At 40.5% G+C, this 26399-nt stretch overlaps 1 protein-coding gene across 1 annotated transcript in view; it reads right to left on the bottom strand.

The window, feature by feature from the left end:
* Window positions 1-26399, bottom strand: part of itga11a (integrin, alpha 11a) — a 53477-nt gene that overhangs the window by 8615 nt on the left and 18463 nt on the right. Inside the window, exons 3-21 of the mRNA XM_085274605.1 lie at window positions 23820-23932; window positions 23261-23352; window positions 22896-23010; window positions 22252-22379; window positions 21910-22058; window positions 21677-21821; window positions 21037-21202; window positions 20439-20509; window positions 17124-17268; window positions 16115-16263; window positions 14751-14894; window positions 8339-8542; window positions 7265-7395; window positions 6936-7102; window positions 5012-5151; window positions 4661-4771; window positions 4227-4312; window positions 3899-4109; window positions 3640-3738 (exon numbers count right to left, since the gene is read on the bottom strand). Coding sequence (XP_085130731.1) covers window positions 3640-3738; window positions 3899-4109; window positions 4227-4312; window positions 4661-4771; window positions 5012-5151; window positions 6936-7102; window positions 7265-7395; window positions 8339-8542; window positions 14751-14894; window positions 16115-16263; window positions 17124-17268; window positions 20439-20509; window positions 21037-21202; window positions 21677-21821; window positions 21910-22058; window positions 22252-22379; window positions 22896-23010; window positions 23261-23352; window positions 23820-23932 — 2566 coding nt within the window. The remainder of the gene's footprint in view (window positions 1-3639; window positions 3739-3898; window positions 4110-4226; window positions 4313-4660; window positions 4772-5011; window positions 5152-6935; window positions 7103-7264; window positions 7396-8338; window positions 8543-14750; window positions 14895-16114; window positions 16264-17123; window positions 17269-20438; window positions 20510-21036; window positions 21203-21676; window positions 21822-21909; window positions 22059-22251; window positions 22380-22895; window positions 23011-23260; window positions 23353-23819; window positions 23933-26399) is intronic.

Below are 26399 nucleotides of genomic sequence, written 5' to 3'. Positions count from 1 at the left end.
CAGTTGTTGCTGCTTAAAGAGAGCCTGGGAATTTCCCCTCAGTTGACGACTATGTCCACTACATACACACACATTCACTCACTCAAAACTTCCAGTGGAAGCCAGATTCAGGGCAAAATAAAAGCAGAGCAGTAAAAAGGAGACAGCCAGAAAGAGGAATGGGTATGTATCAAAATTGGAACCCAAGTCTGCAAAGGAGGCTTGATTGGCAGAAGAATGCCGATCTAGGAGAGCAGAGTTTAGCTGAGCATTGTTTACAGTCCTCCATGGTGTAATGAAATCATGAAGGATCCAGTCTGACCAGACTGGAATGCATAACGAGGTTTCCTCCTTCCCTCTTCCATATAGATAGACTCATTCTCAAAGCAACCACAGATTTAGCACAAATATAATGATCTCGTTGCGTATCATCTTGTCCCAGATGTGGAAAATGATCCCGGTCCTCCTTTGTTAGTCCTATCGCATATCCTGGTGAAGAATGGTTAACCTTGACTTCAGCCCACTGTTTCTTGAGAAGGATGGGTGGATGAAACACAAACATAGGAATCCAGACACGCGCACACGTGCACACACACATGCACACACACAGTTGTTCTGGGTTTTGAGGGCGTGATTGTCCATGGTTGGAGAATGTTCGTGCATCTGCATAGCTGAACACAGAAATTCAAACAGTGCATGTTTCTCCTCTTCCTCCTCTGTGTTTCTTCAGCCTGTCCGCCTCCTTAGGCCACATTCGTTGTCAGTCGTCAAACCGCTAGTAACTAGAACCCTTCTCTCTGCATACACCCACAAAACCTAAAAACACATTTGCTTCCACGATCACGTGCAAAAGGAATCGATTTTTAGACGTCTTGTCGCTGTTGGTTGTAAAGTTTACTGAACAAACTTGTTTTACACGGGTCAGAATCACCTGGTAAGATCCAAACAAGCGTGATAACTGGCTAATTTAAAAAGCTTGCACTGAAGTTCCCACTTTCCTTCAGCTCTACGGTGGTTTAGGCTGGCTTGGCAGTGGCACTGGTGTACAATCAGCCTTGTTTAACTCTGTGCCACATTCTTAAAAGGCTCTCGACCAGAGCACATCAGTTTTGTGGCTCTGGATGCTGTTTAGGGTCAATGAGTGGGTATGAATCATTCAGTGAGCTCTAAAGGGTGACCAGGTCTGCTCGGTTCAGTTGCTTGGGAGCATTACATAGAAATTTGGGTTTACTTGTTGCCCAGGAGATCACCATTGTTTGTGATAATCACATGGTTAGGACATTTCATGAACTCTTTCAGTCACCTTCAGTCCTTCATTCCTGCATTATTAGTCAGCAGACTTTGTTTCAGTATAGAAAGCTGAAAGATTATTGTTCAGATGTCAATGAAAAACACATTTAAAAAAGGGATAACAGCTTTTAATTGCACTTACTGATGTACGACCGGTGTCATCCCTATCAAAGTCAACACAAACATCACCCTCCTAAAAATAAAAAGTAATGCCTTGCTGTAAAATACCCCGGAAAGTGCACAGCCTCATAAATATTGTTGACTTTATAAGCATGTGGAAAAGCTTGGTACAGCAGAAATGAATGTGAGAATCACTAACAGATGAGGAAGGAGAAATGCATCTCGGTGTCTTTCGTTCAGTCTCACCTGAATAATGCTGAGAGAAGAGCAAGTCTTATCTGTTGTGTTTACCCCGTTGCTAAGATGCATCTTCCTAATGCAATAACAATTAAATGTGATGTTTTTATAGTGAAAAGAAGAAGAGGGGTCCAGACTGGCTGATTTGTTTGTCTATATTTGGGACAGCTACTTTAACCTTTAAGACACGAGTAGCTGTTCCAACACGAGACACGAGAAGTCACTGTCATCATGAGTGACAACAACGGATAAGCTATGAATGGTGTCCTAGAATCTCCATATTGCACTTTCTTTCCATAACACTGGTATGATTTCCTCCAAATGACAATGCGCCCTCTTTCTTACATTGTGGAATTTCATTCTTTACATATAAAAATACAACATGATGTCAAAGTAGTCCAGGTACTTTGATCCAGGTACTATCCCTGCTGCTTTGCTTTTCAGTTGGATTCGGTGGGTGGATAATCATGTAGGTAAACAAGCACATTTAAGATGAGAATCTCCCGTTCCAGCACATCCCAAAGGTGCTGTGGAGGCCACTTAAGTGCAGTGAACTTGCTGATACAAAGGATAGATTCATGTTTTCAAGTTGTTTCGACCAAATTCTGAGTCAACCATCTGAATGTTGCAGCAGAAAAAAGACCAGGCAATATTTTCCCAATCTCCTACTGCCCAGTTTTGTTGAGCCTGTGTGAGTTGTGGCATCCACTTGGTGTTCTTAGCTGACAGGGGTGGCGCGCAGCGTGTGGTCTTCTGCTGTTCGTCTGTTCAAGGTGTTGTGCATGCAGAGATGCTCTTCTCCATACATCGATTATAACAAGTGGTTGTTTGAGTTTCTGTAGTGTTTATACAAGCCTTTGTCCTCTGACCTCTGTCATCAACATGGATTTTCACCCTGAGAACTGCTGCTGGCTGACACATATTTTCTCTTTTTCTCTGTAAACCCTAGAGATGGCTGTGTGGGAAAATCCCATTAGATCAGCAGTTTCTGAAGTACTCAGGACCAGCCCCCCTAACAACATCAGACATGTCACATTCAAAGTCCATGCCAACAGTTGTGTTAATGTTTCAGGCTTGTGGCATTCATCAGAGCACTGATGAATATATGCAATATGATATGATGAAGGGTACAGGGCTGAAACATTAGCATGTTAAGTTGGTGTATTTGATATTTGTTAACTGAGCTGCTGCCACTTTACAGGTTGCTCACATATTTGCATTAACGAGCAGTGGAACAGGTGTGCCCAATAAAGTTGCAGCACGTGTTCGTGGTCCCCAATGCACTTCGTGCTCGCATTATACATGAACAATGACGCATTCAGGTTTAATACGGGACAGGTCTGGGGAACTATGTTTATTATTACATATAAATGTGCTTTCTGAGGATGATATTGTTCTCGTAAACATGTTTTGGCAGAGTTAAAAGCCTGGATGAAACATACTAAAACAGCAGTTGGCTGAAAACTCTGGAGAAGAGCAAAACAGGCAGAACATACAGAGCCAACATCTGGCATCTCCACCCCTTCTCTTCTAAGCAAATACAACCCGATGAGCACAGGCAGAGATACTGAAAGAAAATTAATGCTGATTTCTGTTTTGACATAGGGGTTTGAGTTCTCTCAGATTTCTAAATCCTGAAATCAGAACCCAGAGGAGGAGCAAGACTTTAGTTTCTTCTTGAATGATGAATTACTTTATACTGGTGTTTCGCATCAATTTTCTCCAGTGGCACCAACTAATCTTATTTGGGAATCGGTACAAAAACTGGCATACGGATGAATTTCACTGGGCAGCATCAGCTTTATGCTTTTCCAGACACCTCTTCAAAAACACCTAAAACATTATAGTGTAATAAAGTTACAGCTTTTCAACCTGAGATGTTTTTTAGTTAACTCTCCGATGGAAATGAATCCAATTTATCCTTTTGCTGCCAATGACAATAAGCCTTATCTTATCTTATTAAAAAATCACAACGACACATATGAATTACGTGAAGAAACATGGTTAACTCACCTGTGTTTTGGCCCTCATGAAGGGTGCGCTGACATTGCAGAGCTTCTCGTTCCTCAGTTTGTCCTGACTGTAGCACTCTATTTTGATGTCCGAGTTGTCCTGAATGAAAAATGTCACTGCTAGTCATAAATGTAGAATTTATTTCGCCTTACCTGATGGTTAAACCTCGGACTCTTTGGAGTAACATAGACCTTTTAGGCTATTTGAGAACATCTGTCCTGATAAACCACATGAAGAGTTTAAGGTCATGATAACACACCTTGACAATGAGGCTAGAAAAGTGCAGATTGGGTGTGTAGGTGATGTTGAGGCGAGCGTTGTATGCGTTCTCTCCTTTGTTCTCCAGCCGAACATCCACCACCATCCTCCGCCTGGTTGCCTCTAGCACCCTGAGAGATCCCTCCATCTCCCCTTCACTTTGACGGCGACAGAAAGCACCACGAGACTGTACGGACTGTGCACAGAACTGTCTGGGAAGCAGCGAGGAAGGAAGATATCGCATTATTTATTTACTCGTTGCGAGTGTGCAAATAAAATTTGTCCCACTGTGCGACTGTAGGCATGGTGATGAATATGCGTATACCTACTTTGGAGTCATCAGGTCATTCATGCTCTGCAGCGCCAGGTCAGGGATGCAGCGATCGTCTTCGTCACAGCCGTTCCAAAAGGGCAGCTTACCAAAGAGACAAGATCTTTTTACATCAAAGGAACTACTGCTGCTTCATATTTCACCCAGATGATGATTGATTTTCCTTGTTTTCTGTTGTTTTCTCTTTCTCAGGAGGCTCATATTAATCATGGCCAAATTATCTAAATATTGAGGTCAGTATATGTGTTAAACATCTACTGCTCAAACTACTTGGTGGGAGATATTTTTCTTTACAGGCATACAGCTCTGAAAAGCCTCATCCACCTGCTGTCCAAACCTCTTTGAACTATGCATTATGCAAAGCTAATAGCTATGTAGCTGTGTAGCTGAGCAGCATGTTGAAATATAGGACATTGCCAGATTGTCTCTTACCTCAGTCTTCACCACGGTAGGCCAGCTGTCATCTAGAACTGGTGCGTTTTCTGGATCTTGTAGTGCCACTTGTACAGTGAACACTATGGGTCTGGCGTAGTCTGTCGTTTCCTAATGTAAAAATGTTATTTTCAGAAATTAACCAGCAGATTTTCTGTATTATGACACTTTGTCTGTGACACTCAAATATCTGTTTTGCTTTAAACAAGTCTATAGATGTATGTTTTAGATTTTAGCCAGTGACTAATAGCCATAGTGATATTTTCTGAGCAATTCTGCCAGAACTGTTTTGATTATGAAATGATTTGTAAGAAGAAAAGCAACCAAAATAACATTAAAACTGAATCTCACCATGACGTAAAAGTAGATGTGTTCGCAGGTCTCTTCTCCCGGAAGGAGGGTCAAGTTTTGAGGCTGCATCTTATTCGGGTTATCCAACATCGCCCGAGGATTGTAACGTTTCTCCGCGATAGAGACATTGTACTTGATCCCTAGTGGGTTGTAGGAAGAATTAAGATATTACATTTCAATATGAAACCGTGAAAAATCCTGTTTGTGTTTTTAAGACCGACACGCTTCTGTTCTTACTTATGTTAGTAAGTTATGTTAGTACAGAGTAATTGATAAATGGCAGCAAAAGGAGATGGTAAATGACATCATTGTAGCACTGCAATGCAATATCAGCTTGGCTCCTAACATACGCTACATGTGTGACCAACACATATAAGAATCCAAACCCTTTGGCCTCAGTACTGACTCATTTCCAAACCGCATTGTTTCAGAGGCTTTCATGGCATGAGGAAAAAATCTACCAAGGCTAAACTCATGCATGTGTTATGTTTGAGGTCAGCTAGAGAAGCTGACAGAGCTGCAGAGATCTTAATATGTTACGCAAAAAAGATCCGTGCAGATAACGGATATGACATTTGGAACTTTTTCTGTCCCTTTCACCACATCGCAATTACCAGTAAAAGTTTTTCCTCTTTAGATGAGGAGAACTGCAAGTTCCAAAGCAATTTTTCATCCTCAGTCTTTAACTTGTACTTTTCCACTCTGAAAAAGTGTTGAGATACATAGCAACGCAGTACGCAGTAAGTCAGTCTGTCTGTTTAAAGAGCTCGCTATAAGACACTCTAAATAGATATTTGCATAAAAATGAATGGCTGAAAAAAAGAACCATTTTATGCAACAGACCACAGAGATTTCACAAACAGCAGCACATCTGCCATCCATTACTACCCAGACACGACAATGAAAGGAAAATTAAATAAACGTGTTCCACTGTATGCAACCATGAAGGGTAAGTTACCTCCCTCTGTTCCTCCTCTCCTCTGTTTTGGCACATATGATAGATATGATAAAGATGCCACGGGGTCAAGAGGTTAACTCAGAACATGCTCCACTACACCTCTCCTTCCTCCGCCACTGAGCCCTGCTTCACTGTGAAACTGGACCCCGTCATGATAGCTATTAAAACAAACTGCGAGCTGAAAAAAACGCTGCACTTAAATGCATGTGGGTTGCTTTTGGTGGCACAGCACATTTTTGCAGACTTGAGTTATCTGGGACCTTTCACCACCATCAAACAAATCTCTCTATTTTGAGGAAGCCGAATGCAGCCGAGCAGAGATAAACTTCCAGATGCATTCCTAACAGTGCTCGCGCACGAAAAGGAACATTTGATAGCGCCACAGTGGCTCAGACACGGTGGTTTTTTTGAAGGCAGCAACATTAGCTTTGGCAGAGAAACAACAGTGAGATCAGAACCTCTTATGCTAGAAAAGAAACATTTGACTTTGGCACCATTAAAAGTAAAAGGAGTCGTCAGAGTTTTTATGGGCAGCCATATGCTGAAAAGTGCATTGAAGCAAGGACATGAAAGATATATAAATATATGCATACATGAATTGCCTTTTTTCACTTGAAACCAGTTATATTTCATCTTGTCTTGAACAAATATCCACATTGCTGAACTATTAAGTAACTATGGGTCCAAAATATACATGAATACTGTTCAAATACATCAGAAAAAATGATTTGATAATGACGTGATAATATCCAGAGCCACTAACGTATACGTCTTTTTTGTCTCAAAATCTAAAACTGAGCGCTCTACTGTGAAACAAGTTTGTGTTTTTGTCTTTCATAAATCTTTTTTGTAACCTGTCAGTATTCTCGGCTGGGTAATAAGTAGTTTTATTCACCTTGCCAAGTGCCAATCTTGTCATGTGGAAGAACTAGAGAACTTTGCAGTGGATTATTTTTGCTGGCTTACCAATTTCCTGTGTGGGAGAAATGGCTGTCCTGGCTGTGATGTTGAAACATACAATGGCTGACATGCAGGTCACGTCTTTGCCACCTCTCTGGCAGTCTTTCACAAAGATGTTGATCTTACTGGGCTCAAACCTCACAGTGGTATAAATACGAACAACGCTCTGGGACCTGTGAGGGCATAGAGGGCGTGACAGATGACAGACTTTAAAAAATTGCAGTTAAAATGCAAAACCAAGGATCATGAAAATCTTTCAATTAATTGCCAAAATAAATTTATAGGAATAACTACAATGTCTATTTTATTTATTTATTTATTTTTAAAATACTGACCAAAGTAGAACAGCAGCACCGAGGGAACCTACAGCCAGGTCCACTAAACCATCATCGTTCATGTCCATTACGCCATGGATGCTACGGCCAAAGTACTGCAGGCCAGGAGCCAAATCTGCAGCTGCTATTCTCTAAAACAAACACAGACGGTTCACAGTGACAACAATCAATGCTTACAATAATCTGCTTAAAATTCAGTGCACTCATATATACGATTTTGCAAATGAAAACAAACTTTTTGCAAAGCTCCAGTGTTTGAGGGGTTGGGTTTTTATTAGAGTGAATATTTCCTGCAAATATTGTCTTTGTTACCTACAAAACAAACAGTCCTCTTCCATGGAGTCTTCTATGTTACTGCCATTTTTTCTACAGTATCTCTAAACAGACAAACCAAACACTGACTCTAAAAACAGGCTTTTACCTGTTTTCTAATGGAAAGTTGATATCACTTGATTTCAGTTGGGAACCATACTGCTATACACCAATAAATTTTACAAACTGGTCCTTTAATAGCATAGGAGTATAGGAGTATTTAATAAATACAGAAATTACAGAAGGGTCACTCATAATAATTAGCTTACAGTACATGCTGTAAGTTTCACCTACTAAGATAAAGTAGATTTTAACCCATCTGTCTATCCATCCATCCTCATTCACTTAATTCAGGGTTGCTGGGGGGAGTTTGAGCCTAGCCCAGCTGTCATACGCCAGGTAGAACCTGCCAGTCTGTCACTGGGCTAACACAGAGACAGACTACCAACCCCACATTTTTGTACCGTGTGGAGAACTCACACAGACACAGGGAGAACATGCAAACATACTGTGCCACCATGTCTTTCAGCTTTTAACCCACCTCTTAAACTTGCTTTTAATCTATCATTTAATCCAAGTTTTACAGTTTTACAACTTGTTGCATATTTGCACAGTCAGTGCATTCATCTAAGCTGTTATGAGTAGGAAGAATCAAGACTTTCACAGGTTTTCGCCACAGTGAAATATACATAAATCCACGGCTGCCCAGCTTTGGGAAGGTTTACATGTATGTGCTACAGTGTAATGCACCACACCACCTACCTGTTTATATTTGCGTAGTATTCTGTTTTGTTGGCTAAAGAAAATATAAATGGCTCCTTTATGCTCATCTTCCAATGGAGCTCCCACCACCAAGTCATTGAACCCATCACCATTCAGATCAGGGACAGGAGCGAGGGAAGAGCCAAAGCGAGCGTTTTGGACACCGTTGTGAATTTCCAACGATCCTTCAAGGAAGAAACGATTCTGAGGGGGAGGAAAAAAATGACAGTTGTAATTTTTACTCCTAATACAGTGGTCTTGTTTCTGTCTTGGTTCCCACACATAAATATCTAGAGGCTACTGTCCCATGGGGGAGAATTTTAACAGTTTGTTTTTATTCACACAAACATTCGTGACTATCCACTTTGTTACTGGTGTTGATAAATAGACATTAGCATTAGTGGGGATTCCCATAGTGGGGGATCTGGCTGCTCATCCCCCCCAAAAATCAACTACAATAAACAGAGTTAGTGAAATAAAACACTGTTAACCACAGCAAGAGATCAGAATGCTTTTCATTCCTTTCCAAAGCTGGATTCTCCCCCTAGACACCAGCCCATGTATTAGCAACTGGAGTAAATGACTGATCATGAGAAGTCTGGATTATTTTAGAGTTATTTGGATATTTTCGAGCCTCGCTTTTGTTACGTTTACTCACATTCATTAAAGGAATTCTTTCAAAGTCATATTGGCTTGTTGCATTGGTTTGTTTTGACTGTCTTCATGACCTCTTCTTTGCTCAGTTTATCACAAACTCTGAGTGGGCCAGAGACAGCAGACAACTGCTGCACTTGAATAATAATCTTTAAAGCTGACCTTTGTATGAGAAATAATTTGGCTGAGGTTTGTATGTGTCATTCCAACTTACTCACACTGTAGCACTAACAGCACTATAGTTTAAAGCAGTGTTTCCCAACCACTGTCCCACGGGATATAGGTGTGCCGTGAGAAACGATCACGTGTGCCATTGATGCTTGTCTGGTCCCAGTCAATTAGTACTCTAAGCGACCTGCGTGAGTAATGGGCAGAACAATTACATTCTCTACCACTAGAACGCAGTAAAACTACCTGCTCTAATTAAACGGGTTGCCAACTGCCAGTAAAACAGAAGAAGACCAAGAATACGTCACATAACAGTCATCCTCTGAGTGAGAAAATGCAGCGGGTAATAGCAAGAGATAAATATTTGAAAAGAAAAATTAGTTAGTATGACCTGGGTCCTGGAGAAAATTCCGACCTAGATGAAGACAATAGCATGAGTAGTGGTCAGAAGAAAGCAAAAAAGGTATACTGGGGACAAACCGAGCATATTCCGCTATACCTGGTGCTCGGGGAAAAATGTATCAATATGCTTTTTGTGACAGTTTTGTTTGGTGGTGTGTCGTGTGATTTTTCAAATGCGAAATATGTGCTGTGGCTCCAAAAGGTTGGGAAGCATAGGTTTAAAGCAATGATGGTTTAAAGGGTTAACGGGGTTGACAGAATGGCTGATAATTTCGATAATTCAACCAAAACATAATCATGACCAGAGATGGGCAGTAACGCGTTACTTACGAGTAAAGTAAGGGATTACTATTGCAAAAACTGTAATTAGATTACCGTTACTTTCCCGTAGGAACGCTGCGTTACTGCGTTACTAAAACCGTGATTTTTTTTGCGAGAATGTCTCATGACAGTGACGTAAGCGAGTGCGACGTTCGTGACAACAGCTGTGCGCAGATCAACAGTGGATCATATGAGTGCGGGAGAGAGTATGAGCGTGCAGCCTTTAAAACGTGGAAGTACTGACCCTACTTTGAGTTTGATTCCATAAAAAGTGACAAAAACATTAGCATCCATTGTGCGTGGGAAGAAAACTTCTTTTTACAGCGAAAAAAAACCCCTAAACTTCCAAGCAAGCACGCTATGACGTAATGGGAAACTCACAGAGAAACTCGCGGATTCTTCCACTGACCGCTGCGGCACACCTGCACCAGGGTAAACCTCCACTCCTGCTTTACAGGTGAAAATAGAGCAACAGGACCGCTAGTCTTTGATGTTATTTATTTTCTGCTGTGTTTTACTTGCATCTATTTGAAAGACTGAGTGTAAACACAAACACACAAAAAATATTTTATTTTATGTGCTGGAATGTGCAGAAAATAAGTTTAAATGTTAAACAAATTTCTTCCAGTCAGAGAATGTTGCATATAATACAATTTTTGCTTGATGCATAAAGTTAAAAGGTTAAAACTAATAAAACAAGATTTAAAAAGAGACGTTTCCATTTGATTACATTTTGATTACATTGGATACTTGTATATGGGCGAAGGCACCAACAATGCTGGACAATGCCATGTTTCTCTGCGCTAAACTAGCCTTCCTGCTGTCCAGACCTGTCGGCAACAGAAAACATTTGGTGCAATTTAGCTCTCACGGTTCCTAAATGCCTTTGACTGTTATTAAAACTAAATTTCTGAAATCATTGGAGCAAAATATTGTTATTTATATTCATAAATAGCATACGTAGATATAAATTATATCTACGTATGCAAAGAGTTCCAGTCTTTTTGTAAATGAAGAGCTTACTGTGTCAAAAAGCCATTTTTACAAATAGCATGCAAAAAGTCCCAGTGTACCATATGTTCCATTTAACAGAATAATAAATGCCTTCAGGCTCAGCACATTTCTCCATTAAAAGGACAGAACTGCTCGTTAAATCATCCGCAGTTCATTTATTTAGGCATCTCATAATAAGAGCAAGGACGTTTTTTTGTTCTCTGCCCTCGGTCCAGCTGCGTTTGTTGTTTCAATTACACCAAAACATCTTTAGTTAACCAATCATGTCGTGCTCTAAACAGAAAAAGAAACAATATTTTCTTCTAATCAAACAGAAGATAAGGCTTGGCAACGCTTCAGTGTTTTCTGCATAAGCCTTTAATTCTTCCTGTTTGAACTGAAATATCTTAAACATCTGGCAAAAGAGAGAAAACATGGAGGAATTTCACCTTCGGGCAGTAAAAGAACTAAAGACTGTCATATAACTTTAGTATATTTATTCTGACGCTCTATTCTTAGTAAGTGTTGAGTCAGATGGACGATAGTCACATCTATGAAAGCAACCACCCGACTGGAACATTTTTCAAAGAGGCAATCTGACAGAATGGAGCCAAATAATGGAGTCGATCAGTAGTCATGCATATCATTGCTCCACTTGGCATCCCTGATCATAACATAATTCAGGGCTGGCAGACGAAACATGATATCACTTGTTTTTCAGTTGAATAAACGTGAAAGGAGTTGATTTAGGATGGTAGTTTTAACTTCTCGGCTACCTGATGTGAGCATGTGTGACACAGAAGGAGATTGATAGAGAAACAGGGAAAAATACAGTCAGCAGTGTTTAAATGTGAAACACATGGCTCAACCAGAAGGCCGTGAAGGGTCATAACCAGTCTGTACTGGCTTAGGAGCAAGTTTAAAAAAAAAAGCAACCATTTTTCATCGGCTGCCAGATTTTAGGTAACTTTGGTTAGATTTGGACAGAGTTTTCTTTACTATTTATTTCTGTAATATGGGGAACTTTACATCATTTTCATCATCCCATCTGCATCAGGCAAACATTTCTTATAAGTGAAGTCATACTAGTCTATTCGTTTAGATGATACTCGGGATAGTGTTTTAAAATACAGGGAGAGAACTGCATGAGACAAAATCATTGCCAAAAATTACACACAAAATAAAAATAAATATATAACAAAGGAGAAATTTTGAAATTTCGCATTCGTTTGTGTTTTTATTTTGTTTTCATTTTGTGATTTGAAATAAATTTCAGTTTGTTTCCAGAGTCCGTTTAGTTTAAGTTTAGCTTCTATTAGTTTCAGTCTTGTCTTTATTTATTATTATTGTATGGAGGATATATGTCTAACATCAGAACAGCTACTACAATACACAGGGGCGATCGTGGCTCAAGAGTTGGGAGTTCGCCTTGTAATCGGAAGGTTGCGGTTCGAGCCCCGGCTTGGACAGTCTCGGTCGTTGTGTCCTTGGGCAAGACACTTCACCCGTTGCCTACTGGTGGTGGTCAGAGGGCCCGGTGGCGCCAGTGTCCGGCAGCCTCGCCTCTGTCAGTGCGCCCCAGGGTGGCTGTGGCTACAATGTAGCTGCCGTGAATGTGTGTGTGAATGGGTGGATGACTGGATATGTAAAGCGCTTTGGGGTCCTTAGGGACTAGTAAAGCGCTATATAAATACAGGCCATTTACCATCCAACCGATACATCACTTTTGTATTAAGCCTACTGTAGCCTCCAAATTACCAGATAGGGGATAGAAGTGGTAACGATAGTGGTTAGAAATTATACTAAATGTCATGGTCCTGACTCTGTGGACTCAGTGGTTTTTTATTATTATTATTATTATTATTATTATTATTATTATTATTATTATTTTATTATTATTATTATTATTATCATCATCATCTTGGTTCTAGCTTATTCTGATTATGTATTCTGTCAGTGTTTCCGGTTTTACTTTGAAGGTCTGTGTCTCTCGTCTGCTTATGTCAGTTAAGATCCGCGAGTGTATTGTGTGTTTGCCTGTGCTCGTTGTCGGTCCGTCGGCATTTCTTGGTGTTTGGCATCTCTCTGCTCATCATCCCGTGTTATTATGGTTTTGGGTTTGTTCATTAGTTCTCCCAGTTTAGGTTTTTGGGTAGCTCCTCGTTCATTATTTCCTGTTTTTGCCACTTTGCCACCATTGTCAATAAACGCTCACTCGCATCACAGCCTTTGCCTGCATTTTGGGTCCTTCCTCCACAAACACCACACGGCTTGCCCCGCAAACCGTGACACTAAAAGAGCACAGAGTGACCTCAAAGTGAAAAGAGACTCCACAGAGCTGAAGAAGATTGAGCGCTTTAATTCTGCACACTTCATTTACAAGAGGCGTACCATTAAAAACAAAAGAAACCTGACCACTGTTGTTGTAAAGGCTCACCTTTCAGCACACTCACTTCACCAGATGCACCTTGTCTCTTTTCCTCACCTTTGATTGGGTGTGCTGCTTGCCCTTAATTGCACTCACCTGTCACCTGTTATATAAGGACTGCACTCACCTACAGCTCACTCTTTCACTCCCACATGGGGCAGCAGCTGAGGTGAGTTTCTGTTTGAGTCTCCTGAGTTCATGCATTATTTTGAGTTACTTAAATCACACTTTATTTCCTTTCAGAGATCGCAGTCCATATGTGTCTTTCCTTTATACGCGTTATTCAAATAAAACGAGAAACCTGTAAGTGATTGATGACTGTTCATTCTCATCCTGACCGGATGAGCCATGATGGTAACAATCTCCAACCTCCTCTGAACCTTCCTCCAAAACAACTGTGGTGCTCTCAATCAAAATATTAATTATCAAGTAATTAAAGCTTCTTTCAGCTTCTCCTGTACTCACAAGCAAATAATTGACATACTTTATTTGGCAGATTTTCACACCAGATGTCATTCTTAATGAAACATTTCCTTCTTACCACTGATTTGTGTCTCCTCTCAGTTGCTAACCGTGTATCTTTCATGTGTGAGCCACTACATTGGAGCTTCTATATGAAGCAAGGTTAGAATAAAAGAATATGCTGGTCATCCTTTAAAAAAAAATAATTTTGGTGTCTACTAAGTGGCCAGCACTAACCTTTCTAAAATAATACATTCCTGGTTGCTGAGGATTGGTCTCTGGACAATTAAAAATGCATTAGTGCAGAATCACATTTTTGACTATAAATATCAACTATATGAGCCCAGCTGCATTTTTTTTTTTTTTTTTTTTTTTTTTTTTTTTTTTTTAAACCAAGGAATTCCAACTTAAGAAATTTTCCAGGACGATATGACTGGGCAGCATCCTGGAGCGACACCTGAATCAACCACATTATTAATTATCCAGAACATGTGGCATTTCTATCCTGGTGAAGAGAGACTTTTTTTTTAACATGTGATTTCTGTTTGTTTAGATTTTAAGCTGCCACCTGTGATGTGGTTTGGGGGTGCACTGGATATTTAAATACCCCTTCTATGCCTGTTCAATGGATTTGAGACAGCTGAAGACATTCATTATTCCAATGAGCATGACAGACCTGGAACACCGGGAAATTTCCTTCTATTAAAGAAAAGTTCTCGCCTCCAAATGGTTTGCTGGAAATGGGTTCAGAGGAGAGAGAATACTTTCCTCCTGAGTTCATGCTGCACATCAAATAAAGTCGGCACACTGGCATGGCAGGCTGTCATTTGATCTGCGCATTTAATCTGGACAAGATCATGTGTCAAATGTTGACAGTGGTGCTGGAAACCAGCAGAGTGTAACTGGGAAATCTGGGGATTGAACATGTGTCAACCCAGTTCTGTGCAGTCGTTGGCTAACGCTCGCGTGCATTTATATACCTACCAGCTCTGTGACTCTGTAGATGTAGACCTTTCCTTTCTCCAAGCCTGCGCTGAAGAACATCGGTGCTGACACCAGAAGGTTATCAGTTATGCCGTCTCCGTCGATATCCACAGGTGCAATCTCACTGCCATAATAGGAGCCAATCTGAAAGAAACATTAGTGCGTGCAGTGTGAAGATCTGTATGATTTATCAGTTTAAAAGCATTCAACCAGATGATGACATTGCCTGCATTTAGTTTGTTAATTAAATCCAATCACCAATGACACAATATACAAAATAAAATACTCTTAAGTTGTGGTTTTTGCACCACATGATGTTTGGGTTTGAAGAGTTGCTCATGAGCTCGAGTGGCTTTTGAACTTCAATATTGTCAGCAAATGGCAGCTTGCTAGTGGTCAAAAGTCCTGACACTTTTGTAGAAGCTCAGAGTGTGGGAGCTTTCCAGAGGGAGCGTAGATCAGTCACCGAAGTAGATAAAACATCATTAGAAACATCTGCCTTGTAAATTTTTATTTTTTGTTCAAGACTTCTCAGCTCAAGAACATTTTCTAAAAAGAAACATCTGCTATTTTGGATGAGCTGCTGCTGACAAGGTACAATGTAAGCTGCTGCAAGATCACTTCAGGCTTGCAGTCTGTGAACCACTGCCAGTTCTGAGTGTAGTGGTCATTAACACACGGAGCCACATCCCCTTGAAATGATGACCGTCTTAAAACGTACTGTGACTCAGACGGATTAAATTCATAGCACATGATCTGTAATCCAGTCGAAGTCGTAAAGTTAAAAATGATATAACAACAATGACACCAAGTGAAGCACAAAATCATAAAAAACAATGAAACAGTAATGGAGATTATATACAGCCTTTTCTGAAAGGGTACTGCATGTCATGATCGTTTTCCCATTCATTTGATCAGATTTTATAGATTATTGGAAATCCAATGGTTTTGAAAGCTAAATTTGCAGGATATACTGGGTAACAAAATGTCTTTAACAGAGACAAAACAGTCCATCCCTTTGATCTGAGATAGAGTCCTGCACTGCCAGATGTGATCCTGATTTTTATACAGTGCTATACACATACACCACCGCTAGAGTTTATTAATATACACCCACTTTTGTGTTTTATCTATGAGTTTGATGTTTGAGTGGGTATCATTTAGGAATGGGTGGCATCAAAGGATGACATCCTGTTCTAAAACCTTAACCAGTTAGTCTGCATATGTAAGGCAAACTGTGGTTGCTATAGCCTCAATGACTGTTATACTTCCAAGACCAATATTAGGATTGCATCATTGCATCAACTGGCATACAGCTGCTTAAGTATGAATCAGTCGGTTTTTGGCTGTGGATGCTTCTGTACCTGCTGGCCTTTGAGGGAGTGGAGGATGGTGAGGTTGCCTGAGTTCTTGAGTGTGAATATGATCACTTTGCCGGTGTGGTTAAATCGCGGAGCACCCGCTACGAGCAGACGACCATTTCTGGCTGACACCACAGACGTCACAGTGTACCCTGTTTATGTAAAAGAAAAAAACATGACGTATAAAAATGCAAACACCACTCACAGACTAAAAGCTACCAGAGTATGCAGCTTATACGTATCTTTTTGTAACTATCCGTTCTGTATGGCTCTTTAAAAGTCTTTTTTTAAGTGATCTTTATGTAAATTTAAAGTATAAGGAACAGTGGAAAACTTTATGTTCAATCTTACAGCAGTGATTTGCATGAGTCAGGGAAAATGACGATAGTGATGCAATTTGAGGACTTAAATCTCAGTAAGCTGGATTCAGTAAAAGCTGGTGTTCTGGTTTCTCAGGTTTCTCCGATTTCATCTTCTATTTCATTTTGTCTTTCCCCACTAAAAATTCCAATTGCTCGCTGTATACTTTTCCACCTTCATCTCCCATCTTCATACCTCTCTTTCCCCCAGCTTTAACTTTCTCCCTGTCTGTCCAGAATTCTCCTTCCACCTCATATTACGATTCAGACTAGAATGCCTTCTATTGGCGGCCTGCTGGATAAGCTCAGAGACAAAACCACTGATGGCAAAAGCAGAGGCCTGTGGTCATGGAGTGGAGATGGAGCTGGATATGGTGAAAAGCACTGGAGAAATGGGTACACTTAATAGAGATGGTTTGCAGCTAAAACAACTGGTACTATTCCACAGCAGTCATACATCTCAGCACCAGCAAAAACAAAAAAAAGGTTGGAGCAGAAACTAAACACCGATAAGAGAAAATTGCTCAAAGGTTCTTTGATCTAAAAATAACATTTTTCTTTCCTGGATTTCTTTTATCTTTTCAATCATTTCTGTAAAACGTGTCCAGATTTTTCCACTTTTTAAAACTCCCTTAGGCTGTTGCAGTACTTACCCAAGTAGGCACCGTGGTTTTTGAGCTCTTCGGGAAACTCCTGAGCGTAGGACAACTTAGGAGGGACCACCTTCCCCTGTCGTGTTTCCTTCAATACAGCTCCGTTCCAATCATAAGCCCCAACAGCACCCACCAGAGTCCCATCCTGTATGTGACGTTAAGTAGTTAATAAATGGATGTGCATGCATGTACTTCATTCACACAGCAGAGCAACAGAGAAAATCCTTCTTGTGCTGCACATGTTGCATATAGATGCAGCACAGTAATTTCTGTGTGACGATGATTGTGAGGACACAGTCATGGAACATAAAGGTTTCCAATCAGCATTATGTGGCAGAGTCTGAGTGTTTGGCTCACCTTAGCTAGATTAATGACCGTTCGACTCACTTATGGTGAAATTTAATCTGGTGATAACTCTGAGGGGAGTTATGAACTTTTTGTACTACTTAAAACAATACCAGGAAACTCTAATTAGGATATACAGTACCTCTGGCTCCCTCCAGCAGGTCATGGGATAACATTCATGCAGATATCAGGATAACAGTGGAAAACTTTCAACCTCACAAGCTCTTGCACATTTACCAAATGAGTTACCATACTGAAGGTATTATGGTCTGTGGGATTTGTGGTGTTTGTTTTTGGACTTTACTGCTATTAAGCGGTTTGACTTTTTCATGGTTATTCTTACGCTCTTAGGTTCGTTTCATTGTTTCCGAGTCGAGTTTGTGATTCTTGTTTTTATTCCTGGTGCGCTATCAGACACTGAACTTTTGGTTCCCATATTTTCTATCTTCTAGTAATGATTCTTGGTTTTGGCTTGTGTAAATTCTTAAAATCATTAAGCAGTAGTTCCTCTAGTGTTTCTGTTTGTGTCTTGCTCTGTGTGTCTTTTTTCTCTGACTTATTGTTAAGGTCTGTGTCTGTCCCATGGATAATTTTTTATCCTTTTACTTTGAAGGTCATGTTTCTGTTGTTGTTCCTGTCTGTCCTCCCCCGACTTCACTGAATGGTTTCACTTGTGTCTCATTCCTCACCTGTTTGCCATACCCGGTCAATTTTCAGTGTATTTGATGTCCTGTCCTCCCTTTATTCTTTATCATATCACCTGCATGTCAACAGTCAGGTACTCCTCATTTAGCCTGCTTCATTTTTGATTGCTGTTTGTTGGGATTTGTGAACTCTGCTTTTACTCTTCCTGCTGTGAGTCTGCATTTTTCTCCCCTTGTGATGTGAAACCTAACAGAATGTCTCTATTTAAGCAACAGCTTCAGACAATTTAGACACTAATCTTTATCAGCTCGACCCTCTTTGTCGGTAAACATTTTTATTAAACGTTCAAAATAAAAATGGATTTTCTTTCTTATATTAAATGTACACAAGTTTTTCCAGAGCCCCTGTTAATTCTTTTTCATTTTTTGGGCTCTCTGGTATTGCCCCTGTGGATTCTTTTGCCCGCTGAGCAACTATAACAAGCCTTTCAGGGAACACAAGTTTATCCTAACCTCATATTTCCTGTTATCCCTGAACTTCAGAGCTAAGTACTAATATAAAATAAATGAAAGCACGCATAGAAACCAATCAGATCTCTGCTAAATATGGTATTTGTAAGTTAACATTCAATGAAGGAAACAAAGCTGTAAGTAGAAATCAGCTGTAGCCATGAGGAGGGACTGAGGGGCGATTTTCTGTATTTCGTAGTTCACCATACTTTGTATCAGCGACACTGAAATTATAGGGTTCCTTGGTTCAGTCGGCCCATTTTTTTTTCTCTCGCTGTACAGAATATGCCGACAGCACACTTTCCAGTATTTGAGCATGAGTTGGAAGGTTTTCTATTCCTTCCTAAAAAACGGAATTGTGTGCTTACCGCGCTTGCACTACGTCACTCTGTAACAGCAACGTTATGCCAGTGTGGTTATGTGTTTTGGTCAAAACGGTCTCCATGGCATATAAATGAAAGTCCAAAACAATTCAACCTCATAATCCAGTGACCTATTTCTACTGCAGATTCATTTTTGGACATAAAGTATGCCTTGCTTTTATTTTGAGATTGCAACCCTGTACTCTTGTACTCAAGATAGTCAGAGCTGCACAAACACACAGCTTTGTACTGGGGATGTACATTTTATCCCAGCTAAAAAACAAGTAATGGATATTCTGAAAAGTATTAAACACCAGAAACAGTTTTTGTGCAGATATGATTTTTTCTGTTTTAATATTAACTTTTATTTAACCAGCAAGTAAAACTCATCAGTTTAAGTATCCGTCAGCACAAACCTAGACCCGTCTTTTTTAGAGGGGCGAAACCGGAGCTCCTTTAGGAATCCTTTGCTAGCATAGGGAGAGTATTCAAACCACACAGAAGCACCCTGTGTGGATTTGAACTCAGGAGCCTCTTGCTGTTAGGCAACAGTGCTAACCACTGAGCTCGAGCGCTGCTCAGAACAGAAAAAAGGCACACTGAGAAACTGCTCTATAAGAAGTTGCATGGGACGGCTAAAAAATATGTGACATACAGTAAGAACCCTTCCTAGCTGGCACTAGTTCAGCAAAACCATCGGGGACCTTAAAGCAGTTTTTCTCCTTTAAAGCACGGACATTCTTTCCAATGTTATCCTGCTCTCAGCACTCTGAATGGCGATGTCAAGCATCTTTGGAATCCAGCCTTGTGGACGAAATTTCCAGCTACCCCTGCCACCCAGCTGCAAAGGCTGCATATATTTATTTTTCAACATATATATGTGTGTGACATATTTATTTCTCCCTTGATAATCCTGCTGTTAAGGCGAACTGGAAAAAAAATCAAAGCAGTTGCATCAGCCAATGTCTCTAATGAGCCAGAAAGCAAGGAATGAAAATCAATGAATTGGTACTGTATGAACAGCAGCTGGAGGAGACTGACTTATCGTCCTCCTCCAGCTGTGTGTAAATCCAGCACACCTGCGTCTATCTGCTCTAAGATACAATCAATGTCTATAGTGAGTAAAAGCGAAAAAACCTGAGCCAGTCTACACCACAACTGTCTCACTTTTGTCTCAGCGTTTCAATAATATGCTTCCTTAGGGAGCGAGGGCTGTCTTCACTGCATAGCTGAAGTGGAAAAAGGGCCTGTTTCTCTTGTCAGTGGCTTCTAAATCAGGGTGACCTAAACCTCCAGGGCCACACATTACCTCAGCACCTCAGGAGGGACTGGAAAGTAATAAATGACAGGTTTTGGGAAGGAGTTATGATGGACCTGAATTTGAGACGATGTGTGTTGTCCTACGCAGTGACGCAGATGGTGCGAGACTAGGAGGTAGCAGAAGTTAGACTTACCTCAAGGCTGTGAGCGGAAAATCCAGCCTGAGACATCTGGAGGCCAAACGCCGTCCCATTCTTACTGGTTCCTGTGTAAACAAGTCAGTTTTTAGAGTTTTGAACCACTGCAGCGGCACAGACGTTTTCGGAAAGGTGAAGGAACTGGATACTTTTGTAGCATGACCACTAGGAATGTAACAAATTATTGCTTTCAGTTTAATTTAAGACTTTAATATGAGATGTTTACAAGATGATGCCCGTTAAAAGGGGAAAGATGATGTTATCAAAAAGCGCTTTTTAACAATATGTATTTAATTTAAAGTTACACAACAGAGGAACAACGTTTTTGTGCATATTGCTATTTGTGTAGTTTCTTTTTAACAAAAGGACATTTCTGCCCAGAGACCAATACATTTATTAAACTCTGCTATAGACAAGATTATTGTTTGTTATTTATTAGTTTATATTAATCATTTATTGTTTATTATTATTGTTCTTTCATTATTATTTCTGAATTTTGCCACGTAAACTTAATCGTACCCACAGTGTTGTGAGTGCATCCCTAAAAGCCTCACTTTAACCATGAAATTTTGGTAAAGTAAAAGTCTTGTAAAACCTTCCAAACTGAAGATTCGCTCTCCGAGTGCGTCCACAATATCCTTCAGCGCTGACTCGTCTGTCACATTAAAGAAGTGTTTGTCATCTGGATCGCTGGCAATGTACTTGATTTCATTGAGGAAGGCCTCAGGGTTGATTCCTCTGCGGTTGTAGTAGCCAAGAACCTAAAAGGATCAGATTAAACAGTCTGTCACTAAATGCATGAAGCCAGGACCAGCATAACAAATCTCCCATCCTTTAATTGCCCTGAACCGAGCTGATATTCGCACTCATTGAGCAGGTTTCTGATAACCAACTCCAGTTGACTTTCAGCCAAATGACTCAAAGGGTTTAGACACTGAATGGAAATATGTGTGCCCTATCTCCACAGGAGTAATGGCAAAAACTAAAAACCACTGCGGCTTTGAAGAGATCATTCACGCCTTCGTGTGTGTTTGGAGCTCTTGGAGGACTCTGAGTGTTTTGGCTCCATTTGTAACTTTTGAGAGAGCTGCTATAATTGAACCCCATGAAGTCACCTCATTAATGTTTATGGTGTTTCATTGCTCCACAGGGAATTTACTGCCCTTCAGAAAACCAAGTTCAACCTCAACTGTAAGCCATGTAATCCAGTTCAATAACTGATCTAGCAGACTCACAGCGATGGCATAACGGGTGATCCCGTCCTTCTCACTGTCCTCAATGGCTTGCTGGAGATCCGCACTGTCATGTGACTCTCCGTCAGTTATCACAATCATCACCTTCTTGGCTCCACGTCGTCCTCCGTGTTTGAAAGCTTGGGAGCTGTAAACATGTTTACTATGTTTAGTAAAATGCAGTACAGAACGGAGGATTACTGAAGTGTTCGTTTGGACTAACGGAGTTACTGTACCGTGCTGTGTTGATGCCAAGAGCTGTGTTGGTCTCCTCACCACCCCGCTGGTCGATACTGCGTGCCCTTTTCACTACTTCCTCTACTGATTTGTAGTCACTGAGTTTGAATTCATGGACAACCTTCTCACCATACTGCACAACTCCAACCTACACAAAGAAATGCAATGACAGTGATCTATAGCAACAAAAACATCGTCTTCATATTAATGAAACATAATTCTGAGGACACAAAAACACGGAACAACATAAAATACATTAAAGACTATGAACGAAGAGCAAAATGTAGATCTGTTTAACATACGTTCTCTTAGTATTTTTTTTGGTTTGTTTTTGTACAAACCTGTATTTGACCGGGCCCAATGTAGAACTTCTGAAGAATGTTGATGAGAAAAGCCTGCACTTCATACCAGGGATAGATGGAGTTTGAGCCATCGAGAACAATCACTATGTCCATGTAGGTTTCGCACCCTGGAAGGATAAGGTACAAGCTCCCAGATAAGGATCTAATCCTTTGCAGAGACTTAAAACCATCAACAACAACAACAACAATCTTTATTTATAGAGCACATTTAAAAGCTTTGGGCATACCAAAGTGCTTTACATAAAACAATAAAAGGTTCAAACATTGATAACGGATAAATAAAAATAAGGAGTTATGTTCATAGATAAAAGCTACCAATAAGAATGACTACAGCACATGGGTAATAGCAAGATAAAAGCTGTACCACCATAATAAAAAACACCAATAGAAAGATAGGAGGGAATTAATACAAGAGGTCAATAGGTCACAGCAACCAACCAAACAAACAAACAAACCAGCAATTAAAAGGTGGAGAAGGCAAGTTTAAAAAGATATGTTTTAAGCTGTGATTTAAAAGAATGAATAGAATCAGATGCCCGGATGCCAATCGGGAGATTGTTCCAAAGCACAGGAGCAACAAGAGCAAACGATCGATCAATGAATCTCATCATTTAAAAACGTACTCTGAAAGGCAGGGGCGATTGTTCTGGAGAACTTGAAGCTTGCATTGACTCTGGAGCATATGCCAGTGCTGTAGTACGAGCTTCCACACTCATACGACCATAATGGTCCACAGGCCTGAAAGAAAGCATTGATACAAGCAAGATTATTGACCTCAGCATAATACAAAAAGCAAGGTTCATGCCAAGAACAGCAGCATTAAAACCATGTAATCAAAAGACAATCTTGTGGGAAGTTTTTCTTTTCCCCCTTATTTGGACAACTGCAATCTTATGTGTTCTTACACGCTCAAAAAGTTCTGCAGCAGCAGGCCATTACTGTTTGTTATATTTCATAAAACATAACTAATTTTTAAAGGGGCTCTCACCACAAAGCTGTTGTCTTTAGGGTTAGATGTAAGCGTCATTCCCAGTCTCATCTTGTCCTTTCGCTCTGATACGTTTGTCAGAGATATCCTTCCTTGAGGGAAAATAAATTTCACTGAGATCTATGATGGACTGTTTCAAACACACATAAAGAAATACGCTATCCACAATCTGGAACTTTGGTTTGTGTCAGCAACATCTACATCCTCAGATCTAAATGTTTACTTCATGAAACTTCTTGTGAGTACCTAACAAGCACAACATGTGCAACCCGTATGAAGAGGCATGTGGTAACATTTGCGGCAAATCACACAAGTGGAAATGCACATAAACTGTTTAAAAAAATAATAAAATGTGGAATGCATGGTATGGTACCCACATTTCTGTCTGACACATGTCATCATGATGTTTACTGACACATGAGGTGAAAAGCAAGCAGGAACCGCGGTAAACAGCTTTACAAAGCATGCATTCATTTTGCATTTATGATGGTCCCTGTCAATGTTTGGACTCTTTTCGTGATGCTCTTGTAAAAATGAAGAGGTGTTTTTAATACTGCACCTAAATTGAGCTTGGCGCAACCGTTGCCGTTGGTTCGTTTGCTCAGTGAGCATTTATAAACATCCCCCGTCTGGTAAGCACCGTTCATTTCATACGGGGCACCCACTAATAACCTGAAAAACAAAAAACAGAATCCAAAAGTTAGTCACTTAAATGTTTAACAGCAACAACATCAAACTTTCTTATTTTTGCCCAGTAAGCAACTTTCTGAGGGAATATGATGGTGACTGTTAACATCAAAGAGGAACAAAAAAAACACATGGGCTGACCTAAAATGCTTAATCATTCTTTTTTCCATGGAAGTCACTACGTGTAATCTAATCCAGCACTGCCCCGTCTCATAATCATTAACAGTTCCACGCAGTCACACCTAGAAGCTGGCCAGTACAACCAGTCACTGCTTATAAGCAATATCTTTACAACAGAGACATCAGAGGTGCAGGTTCAGTAACGATAGGAGGAAATGATCTTATTTGCATTTAAGAATCTGATCAAAACACTCAAGTTGCTGCAGGCCATAGCATCAAATTCAACAGCAAGGCTAGAAGCCATTCATATTCAGACGTTATCGTAGTTTTTAGCATCGCTTTTTCTACGTGCTGCAACGGCTCACTGTGTGACAATCAAAACTACCGACGCAACAGCAAAGGAAACAAAACCCTTGCTTATGCTTTATAACATGTAAGACAACTTTTGAAGAGTGGAGACGTGAACATTATTCTTATTGCAGGAAAAGACCATGGTGGTAAAGTGCAAACTGCAGCCAGGGCAGAAACAACTGCATTACACTCAGTGACGTTAATTTAGTTTGTTGGGGCACTAGGGGACCCCTCCAATTCATCACCACTACAGTATGATATAAACAACTGACAAAAATTTAAAAAAAAAAGTGCACTTTACTTAAAAGTTAGATTATTCAAGACTCTCTCTCACATAGTGAAGGCTAGAGTAGCAGCAACTGGAGAGAGTGGACTAAGGTTAGACCCTTGGGTGGGCTAGTTTCTCTTATTGTGACTGAAAGCTGCTGGAGTCTAGAGTTTGTCACTTTTCGGGGAACCCTTGCTGAGCAAATGCTCCAAAGAGTAAGCTGCCTTGCAAGCTATGCCTCTGATTATGCAGCTAGCACAATATCAGCTACTTGGGCGGTCGTGGCTCAAAGAGTTGGCAGTTCACTTGTAACCAGAAGGTTGCCGGTTCGAGCCCCGGCTCGGACAGTCTCGGTCGTTGTGTCCTTGGGCAAGACACTTCACCTACCGCCTACTGGTGAAGGCCAGAGGGGCCGATGGCGCGATATGGCAGCCTCGCTTCTGTCAGTCTGCCCCAGGGCAGCTGTGGCTACAACTGTAGTTTGCCTCCACCAGTGTGTGAGAGTGAATGAATAGAGAAACTTAAATAATGTTTTCCAAGAAGGAAGCCAGAAAAGGCTGTATCCACAGAGCTGAATACATTTTTTAAAAGTAAACCTCAGGCTGAACTAACAGGGCTACTTGTTTCTCCTGAGAAACTCATGACAGCTTGGGTAATACAAAAAAGACAGAAGTTTGGACAATAAAGGTGACCGCGCAAATATTTAATACTCCTGCTAAGTGTCTTTGGATTTGGAGACTTGCTGAAGTCTGAACGTCTTAATGTTAATGTGTTAACGCTAAGGTCTAATCACTGCTACAGTAATGGTTTCACTGGGACGTCCGAGAGGAATAACTGACTTATTTGAGAGCTGTCACATTACTAAACAGAATTTAGATGTCCTCAAAGAACAGTGCTGAGTGCCAAAGATTCTTTTCACATGACGAATGTTTGTGAGGAGTCACTCCTGTACTTGACTTCACAGTAGGTTTCCTGTGTGGGGTCAGTGAGGTCTAATAAAAGTCACTAAAAAGTTTTAGACGACTTCATTTGATGGAGAATATAAGTTATCTGGTGATTTTTCTTCAGGGCTGATGGAGGGCGTAAAGATCTCAAGGAGGACTATAAATCAAAGGAGTTTCCAACAAGTCCTCCAAGGTAAACAACAATATCAGTTTCTTGTTCCTACCTTTATATGTGACCCATTTGCTGAAGCCCCCCCCCCCCCCCCCCCTCATATAGCAGAGCTATAAGAAAGAGCAAAACAATCCACAAACGGAGGGTGGAGGTGTCGTGGAGGCATATTCCCGCTGATTTCCAGCCAGGAAACTGGCACGAGATTTCCATTTTGGACCATTTCTTTTTCATTGTTAGTTTTTACATTATTTCTGAACCAAAGTTTGTTTGACTGGCTTTGTTTTCAATTTAACTTAACATTTGGTAAGTTTTATCCATCAAGGCTTGCTGTTTATAGCTACGATAATATATACTACTGTGCAAAAGTTTTGAGCCACATCTCATTTCCCACACACTGCACACCATGTCTTTTAGCTAATAGTTCACCTTTCTGGTATCTTTGGCATTTTTTGTATCTTTAATAAAATGGCAAGAGAAGATGTGCTTTTGCAATAGTCTGCTAGCAACAAAATGGGTTTATCTGCTAAGTTGTCTGTTATGTGTAGATGCAACACTGGCTCATCCCTTGAGTTAGGTGCCTTTTTTAGGTTCGAATGA

This window comes from Mchenga conophoros, linkage group LG1, assembly GCF_057382185.1.
Source record: "Mchenga conophoros isolate Kocher_MC1m ecotype Shallow Benthic linkage group LG1, M_conophoros_male_GT1.1, whole genome shotgun sequence".
NCBI classification, from domain to species: Eukaryota; Metazoa; Chordata; class Actinopteri; order Cichliformes; family Cichlidae; genus Mchenga; species Mchenga conophoros.
This window is presented reverse-complemented; position numbering and strand designations above follow the sequence as displayed.